The sequence below is a fragment of the Gavialis gangeticus genome, unplaced genomic scaffold (assembly GCF_001723915.1).
Source record: "Gavialis gangeticus isolate Ggan-Ray unplaced genomic scaffold, GavGan_comp1, whole genome shotgun sequence".
In the NCBI taxonomy this organism is placed as follows: domain Eukaryota; kingdom Metazoa; phylum Chordata; order Crocodylia; family Gavialidae; genus Gavialis; species Gavialis gangeticus.
The window spans coordinates 126,526,359-126,534,991 of NW_017729024.1; the positions used below are offsets into that span (position 1 = coordinate 126,526,359).

The 8,633-nt window shown below is 42.4% G+C and overlaps 1 protein-coding gene across 4 annotated transcripts in view; it reads left to right on the forward strand.

The window, feature by feature from the left end:
* The window catches only part of ARHGEF28 (Rho guanine nucleotide exchange factor 28), a 269,125-nt gene that overhangs the window by 64,456 nt on the left and 196,036 nt on the right, over positions 1–8,633 (forward strand). For all 4 annotated transcript variants that reach the window (XM_019517681.1, XM_019517684.1, XM_019517682.1 and 1 more), the window contains one exon: positions 1,740–2,033. In XM_019517681.1, coding sequence (XP_019373226.1) covers positions 1,740–2,033 — 294 coding nt within the window. The remainder of the gene's footprint in view (positions 1–1,739; positions 2,034–8,633) is intronic.

Consider the following 8,633-nt stretch of genomic DNA (forward strand, 5'->3'; position numbering starts at 1 on the left):
AGACCCCTCCAAGCTGCCGAGGCTATGGAATGAGGGACCAGGACCTGCAGCACTTGAGCCCTATCTGTTGTCCGCGGGAGGTGGCAGCTGCTGCAGCCAGAATGGAGCATGAAGCCTGGCTCCCCCTCCCTCACGGGCCAGACCTAGCGTAGCAGGGCAGATCAGGGTGGAGGGGCTTCATGCTGCTGCTGGCAGGAGCCCCATGCCACCATGCCAAGGTGCCCCCTGCCCACCTGGCAACAGCAGGGGCAGAGGTGTGGAGTTGTGCCCCCACCACCCCCAGCTCCTGCTGGGTGGGCAGGGGGTGGCTTGTGATGGTGGACTGGGGCTCTAGGTGGTGGCACCAAGCCTCCATGCCCTGCTCTGCCCTGCCGCTCTGGGTCCTGCCCGCTGGGCTGTGGAGGCCTCCGGGGGGAAGGCAGCATGGCAGGGAGCCCACAGCCACCCCTCCCCATGAACAGATCTGGGGGTCACATGTCCCCCTTGCTCCCATGGGAATTGTGCTCAGCGGCAGGGAGCCAGCTACTCCCCTGCCACCCTCTTCTATGCTCCTCGTGCCCCCTTGGGAATTGCAATCAGTGGCAGGGAACCAGTCCCTGCCCCCCGGCAAGCCACCCACGGCTCCATCCCACTCCCTGCCTGGGCCGTGCGGTCATGCAGTCCTGCCCTGACCCTAGGCCTCATGCACTGCCCCAACTGGGCAGTACCCTCAGCTCTGCCCAGCTCCCTCTCCCTCCCTCCCTATGGGGGCCTCAGTCCCTCCCCCCCACACATGCACATGGTGCCACTTGCTTGATCACCCTCAGGAACTGTCCGCCTCCAAAGGGAAACCTGCCATTTCCCATGTTTTTCTCCTTTCAAGGAGGAAATCTGTGCTTTTCTTCTTAAAAGGAGAAAATCTGCATTTTTTCCTTGGCGAGCAGAAACCCAGATTCCTGGTGATAACTCAGTTAAAAAGCTGATCCTACTTTGGGGTGGGGCAAAGGAGGGAAAGAAGTCTATGCCACTGAGCTGCCTGCAGTCTGTACCAGCTCTAGATCAAGGAAGGCTGCATTTCCCTGGCTCAGCACCTGTTGCCATGTCTATTCAGTGCCCTCACTCATTCTCTTCATGCATTTACACGCTGCAACCTAGCAGATGTCCAGGGTGGTGCAAGGATACAAGTATTAGCTGTGGCTGACCATTGAGATGTGTGCTCTGGGGTCAGTTCTCCAGGCTCGGACACGTGCTGCCAATGAGTATTTGCCTTTTCCCCCCTCAGTCCTGCTAATGACTGTTGAATACCCTGCAGAGGTGGACACAACAAAAACTTCCAGGGAAATTTTTAGATTTAGATCATGTTAAGTATCCTTTTACTCCTCCTCTTCTGCATTTAGATTGCTGCGAGTGATGAAAAGCCCCAGCGTCCTCACAATTTTGGCTTGGAGCATGTAATTTTGACACGGTTATTTTATTTAAAAAAAAAAAAAGTTTTTCAAACCTCTGTTAAAACTTCCACAATGGGAAAGCCTGGTTTCAAACTAAGTAAGTTAATATAATTGGCAGGACAGATGTTAACAGTACAGTATAAACATGTAAAATTGCTTATCAAAAGTACTTGACAGACTCCCTTTAATTTAACTAGAGGAGAATAAAATTGTGTGACTTCAGATACATTTTCACAGTATTTCTTAGGAAAAAAAATCCATGTTTTATGAACATAGTTATTATGTTAGTGATTAATCTACATTATGTTTCAGGCCATGGATACCAAGAAGCAGTTTTGGTCTCCGTGTTCATGTACACAGAAGGTTATTCACCTGTGATCTTGGGCAGCTGTTCTGTTACTTACAGAGAGAATCTGCCTTGCAAGTTGTCACGTTTCCTGGTTAGCCATGTTGACTGTATCACTTCTGTTAGTCACCAGACACTACTTAATACTTTTGGACTAACAGTGGAAGATTTTCAGTCACTGGATCATGATATGACATTGGCTATAGCGCATGAAGAGTTACCAGATAATTGGAACATCCTTGGAAACTGTTCAAAAGATGGTAAGTTTGTTTTCATTGAAAAGCTTTGAACTGTTTAAAGTAGAGTATAGTGCATTTCTTAAGATTCAAAATCCCTATGATCCATTTACTGTTATGATTGAAAAAGTGTTTTAGAACAGGAAAATCAAGGTTTTAATCCATGCCTGTAGTAACACAAAGCATTAATATTTGCAATTCATTCACTAAAAACAATTTCTGTATGTTGCATCTCACTGGAAACTTAGCTCTTATTTATGAGTAGAACTTGTCTAAAACTGATGAAGGATTTGGCTCTTAACCAAAACAGAGATTTATAATAATGAAGTATCTCTACCTTGATTCCAAGTAGATGAGATCTCTTTTTAAAAAAGCAATACAAACAAAAGGAGACAATAAAAATAAACGTTTTTACAAAAGAGTCCTGAGAATGTTGCAGTACAGGATTTCTAACTAGTTACTATGCATATAGTTTATCTTGGTATTGGCAACATTAATGGTTTAAGACTTTACTAACTCCTTGAAAAAGCATGTTTTAAATATATTTCTTGGACATACTATAGCAGACAGGCTCATTAAGAATGCATCGTGCTACATAATGTACCTGAAAAGCATGGCTGGTAGATTTTAGTGGTTGGCTGCTTGTCTAGAAGGCATAGAACATGCATGAGCCTTTACTTTGAGGGATGTTACTACAGCTTTTGTATTAAGTGATATTTGCTTAGTTTTAGGTTTTGTTACAAACCCAAAATTCTGGCATTTTTGGTTGAGTTTTGCTTTGCATACTTGATATTGTTTAAAATGTTATTGCAGGTGAGCCACATGAAATAAAGCTGGAACAGAGATTCATTCCAAAATTTGGGGACCCAAACCCAAGTTCCACTTGTGTTTTATTTTACTTCTGGGATGGAAACTTTTTCAGATTTTTTCTAATTCTAATATGTCTCTACATCAGTGGTTCTCAATCTTTGTAGGCTCAAGGTACCTCTTGTTAGACTTGAGGCAGCCCTCTAACTTTTGTGAATTAAGTGACACTCCATTAATGAGACTAACTTATTTATTACAGGACTTACCTCTTTGCAGAGGTGGGGTTCTCAGTGGAGCATGTGTGTAATATCTGTTGTTACTGATCAGCAGGGATCCTGGTTTTCTCTGATTTTAAAAACACCCCCAATTTTCGGTTTTAAAAAAGTAGCCCCAAATCCATGTTTTTCCATGATTAAAATGAAACACCGCTATATATCTCGCTCTACATTCATGATGTTTCATTTTAATCATGGAAAAATGTGGATTTTGGGTTATTTTTTTTTAACTGAAATTTGGGGATTTTTTTTTTTTTTAAATGGAGAAAACCAAGATTCCTGCTGATCAGGCTGAGCTGTGTTGAGTCTTCAGGTACCTGCTTACATTATCTTACTGCAGCTTTGGTTGTTTCTATTATAGCTCTTTTGTTTATTTAGTTGAAGGGAATACTATGACCTTTTAGGCCAGTTCTAGACACTCCTGTGGAAATATCCCCTTTCATTAAAATATCATGGGAATATTTATTTTCATTTTGATATTTATTGTGCTTTAGTTTTGTTTCAAAATTATCCTTTTCTTCGCAGTATTACATATCATTCTCTCCTCCACAAAGCGTTTTAAATGACTTTGGTTTACTTTTGTTGTTGCATCTTTTTCTTTTGTTTTCCACAGTATTTTAGCCTGTCAGACCTTAAACACAGCAGAAAAGCAGGAACACGTGCACCAACTCTGTGCAGTATGGGGCAAGAAGTTTGTTTGAATTACTGGATCACTCTGTACCCCATGTTGCATTGCCACTTATCTTGTGTGGGTGTTTTCCTTTTTAAGGTTTTCCACATAACACGTGATACTGCCTTAGCCATTTGCTAAAGGCCAATAGCTGGTCAATGTCCCTTGAATATCTGGTGGAAGTCTCACCATGTACAGCAGGGCTGTCTAACTTCTGAGCAGTTTAGGGCTGTACACTGCGCAGGATGCACCAGTGTGAGCCCCAGGCTGCAATGTTGCATGAGCACCTCTCCCCCACCCTCCCTATTGCACAGTGCATGTGGGCTTCAGCCATAGGTTCCTGGCTGTGGGCTTCCTCACTGCAATGCATTGCTGGTGTGGGGGCAGGAAGTGGAAGCCAGAAGAGAGAGGGACTAGCAGCTGAGTGGGGAGCTTGGGGGCCTCGGTGAACCTTCACAGGCCAATTGGACAGCCCTGATGTAAAGAATACTCCTCCTCTCCCCCATGCAGGCAAACTGTTTGGAGTGCACAAGATTCTGATGTAAAAGTGGGTGGTAACTTCCTATTCACTTCTGGATGCATACAAGTTGTTGGAGATTATCTGTATCTGTGAGATCACATCTCACCTTAAACTTGCATTGTGGCAGTTAAAATTGGTTGTAATTTTTCTGTTTCTGACTAAAACTCTCCGGGACTGATGGTTCCTTGCTTGAAGAGAAGGGTTCTTATAATCTGGCACACAATGTACTGGTGCTTGACTATTTATTTATTTACTTTTATTTATTTATTTGATGAGCTGGGTAAGGTGTTTTTTTCCAGGAAGGTGCAGCTTTCTTGTTTAATGCTAAGTGGAATTATATGACTGCCTTAAGGAGAGATTGTGTTCATTCAGTCAGAAAAATGACTGATAATTACGCCTTTTGATTTATTATCATCTTGTAGCTTTTCTCAGAGTGTCAGTATTATATATGTAACCAAGGTCTTGTCTGTACTAGTACTATTAGTTTATTATTTATTTATTTATTTATATGACATTGGAATACACGCACCAATGTAGCTACCCCGCTGTAAATAATATCTTACGAGTGCACTGCATTGATAAGCAGGGATCCGGGTTTTCAGTTTCCCATGGGAAAAAATATGGATTTTCCCTTTTGACTGAGAAAAACGCGTTGTTTTTTTTTTCATTTTAACAGAGAAACATGCAGATTTTCCACTGCTGCAAAGAGCTCTATGCAGGCTGGCAGAGTTCCAGCCTGCAAGGGGCTGGGGGGAGTGGGAGAAGGGTAGTCAGGCAAGGAGGCACCACGTGCATGTGTGCGCTCACACATGCACATGGCCATTAGGCAGCCTGGAAAGCAGCTCCCGCAGGTAAGTCTCATGGGGGGAATTGAGGCCCCCATAGGAAGGGAAGGAGGGATTTGGGCAGGGCTGGGGCTGATGCCCAACCTGGGCAGTGTGTGGGGCTTGGGGCCAGAATGCATGGCTGCAGGGCCTAGGCAGGAAGTGGGATGGGGCTGTGGGTGGCTCATCCAGGGGTTGGGGAAGGGGGCTGGCTCCCCGCTGCTGCGCACACTCACATGGTGGGGCATGGGGCGACATGCCCCCCATATCTTGGCAGAGGGCAGGTGCGGGGGTGGGCTCCCCGTTGTGGGCTCGGGGCTTCATGCCTTGCTGCCCTCCCCTTGGGGCCTCTGTGGCTTAGCAGGCAGGACACTGTGTAGCAGGGCAGAGCAGGGTGGGGAAGGTCCTTGCTGCTGTAAACCCTGCACTGCCCTGGCAAAATACCATCTGCCTGCCTGGTGGCAGTGTGGAGTTGGGCCCCTCACTGCTGCTGGCTAGCTTGGGAGTGGGAGGCCTGGACCCATGTTCTGATGAGCAAAGGGGATGGGGAGAGCTCTGATTTTTTTCCCTGATTAAAAAAACTCAAAATCAAATACCAAAATTTATAGGTATTTAGAATGTACTTTATTATAGTGATTGAGGCACCGGAGGCTTCTGAATTGCTTTAAAATTTTAAATGTGTTAATAAAACATTGTGTTCAGTTGATATCTATATGTATAGTGGCATTTCATTTTAATTGTGGGTTTTGGGTTCTTTAAATCGGAGAAGTTGCAATTTTTTTTTTGGTTGGAGAATTTGCGATTTTTAAATGGAGAAAACCAGGGTTTCTGTTAAGTTACTCGTTGCACCGGTAAAATCCACATTTTGTATTGGTGCGGTGTGTCTACATTAGAGGCGCTGCATTGATACAGTTACACAGCTTGGATTTTCCTAATCTGAATGTCCCAGGAATTCTGTGTTCCAGTTGAAGAGAAAAAACTACAGTGCTTGTTCGATAACTGACAGAGATGGATGGCACATGTGCTGCATTATTTGTAACTTCAGGAAAGACATATCCCGTGCATGCAGTAAAATGCAATGAAAAACTTTTTTGATAACATTTCATGTGAAAAGTTTCTGGTGACAAGTTGAAGAGTGGCTTGGGAACCATCATCTGTTTCAGTGGAAAAAGATGGTCCCTGTGCCTGAAAATATGCCATCTAATTTGTGAGGGAGTATCTTTCCCACAAGATTTGAGTATTGATCATCTAATTTTATAACCACTTCTTTCATATATGTGGAGTTTCCTTCTGTCAACCTTTCCCTGCTTTGTATGTTTTTCTTTCCGTTTACCTTTGCGACACTTTCATCTAATTTCCATGAATACAACTTTCTTTTGTTTCTTTTTAAATTCTTATGTACCTAATCGGTAACTTCCACCTATCAAAGCTTGAAAACTATTAATAGGGGTGATTTGCCTGTTTATCAGTTGCTTATCAGTTACTGTGGCATGTGTTAGGACCACATGCTTATCTGGCTGAATAACTATTGATACTGTTGATACTTTTAGTTTTGAAAGCTGTACTGTTCTTATCCATTCCCAGAGTTTCTGTTAAAAGAAACAACTTTTGAATGGCATTGCTTGGGAAAATGATTCTACCATCTGATATTTTTGGACCTCATTTGTTTTTATGAGCACTTGGACAAATGGAAATAGTCAGAATAATAATTTATAGGCGTTTTGGTATTTGGAACCAATGCTTGTATTCTCTTTGTAATTTGTAAGATGAACTGAACTGAAGTGAATAAAGGGAGAAACTGGATTGGCTGATGGGTGTTGCAAACAATATAGGAATTTAGTACAGTTACAGAGGTCAAAACCTATTAGCCACATCATTTAAATTTGACAAAAGAAACAGGAAAGCACAAACCTTTCAGGAAACATGACTGTTGGAATAAGTGGTTGTTCAACAGGCGTATTACCAGCCATCCACACACAGAAAACTTTGAGGAATCAGTCTTCTGGCCCACAGGCAGCACTTTAATATCACAGCTGAAGGAGATTGAGAGGCGTTGGCCATTGTATGGTTTATTGCACTTTTGGTAGATTCAAACTGTGTTTTCCTTTTTAAATGCCATCCTTATAAAGAATCTTCAATTCTGAAATGAGATCCTTCAGGAAGCTTATCACTAGGGTGCATTAAACCACACAGTGTGTTAGACCTGGCCCAAAACAATGGGGAAGGATATTTTTTGCATGAAAAACATTAAAAAATGAAAGATTTCCAGCTCTAGAATTTCTATTTTAAAATACTTCCGGTCAAAACTACTTTTTATTCCCATTGTGGAAAAGTTCTACTGAGTAGTATATAGGACTGTTTAGTAATTAATGCAAAACCCTACATGGCCAGATTTTCCTCTTAGAATGAGGTGATCTTGTGGGAGTAGTCTTGCCTGGGGGAGGAAATTTCTCCAATGACATCTTAACAGAGTGGTCTCTTACATTTGCATTGCCGCTCTATGTATCTGATAATCTCTCCCACTTCATTTAAAAGGTGCGTACTCCCCTTTTTCCAGGGAAAGGGAAGCCTAAGATGCAGGAGAGCAGTCTTTTAAAGAAATCTCTATGGTGATGGATAGATTGAGGTTGTTGCCATTTCTGCTTGTTCTCAGAACATTATTACAGGCTTGAGTTAAGGTTGTTTGGGTGACCGTAACTGCTGCTAAATAAATAAGAATATTTATTTCTTCCTTTTCTGTTATCTATACTAATTTTCAAGGTGAATAATGTCGTTTACAATTTGGCACTAATTGTAGAAGCAATAAAATATTCTGTTTCTGTATTTTAATGAACATTATTCACCTTGGAAAATTTAATTATAGAAAAGGAAGTAGCATATGCTCTTATTTAATTTTCTATAATAAATGCAGTTAATTTTCTATTTCATATATACTTCATAATTATTTCTTAGGAATAGAATTATCAATTATCCACCAGTTTATCCAATGAGAGCTAACCCCCATTTCTCAACCGGTTTTCTGGAACAGTATTATTTTATCAATGGCACTTTGGATGTTGTTTTTCTTTGTTTACTGGTACACTTCTTTTTACTTGCTGGTGCCAGGAGTTCTTCCTGAGGAGTCTCAATTCCTGGCTTTTGCCCATTGTAGTTCCGTTTTAGGTTGAACAACAACAAAAACAAGTTGCATTTATTTCTTTCAAGCTTAATTTGCCTTAACATTTGATACCTTCCCCCCCCAAACAAACAAACCAAAAACAAAATAAAGGGGGAATTGGCAGTGTGCATGTGTTTTCTCTCAAGGACTTGGGGAAATAATGGGAACAGTAGATGCATAACTTATGTGACGGGCTAGCTGGCAGTGACTTAGCTCAGGGGTTTTGAAGGGGTAAAAGATGATTGGAGGATTTGGGATTCCCTTTCCACACCAATCAGGCCCCAGAGACTCAACCCCCGTGTCCCCCGATTGGCCCCTTGGGTCACCTGGAGGGGAATAAAAGGGGCAGCATGGGCTGACTCAGGAGAGAC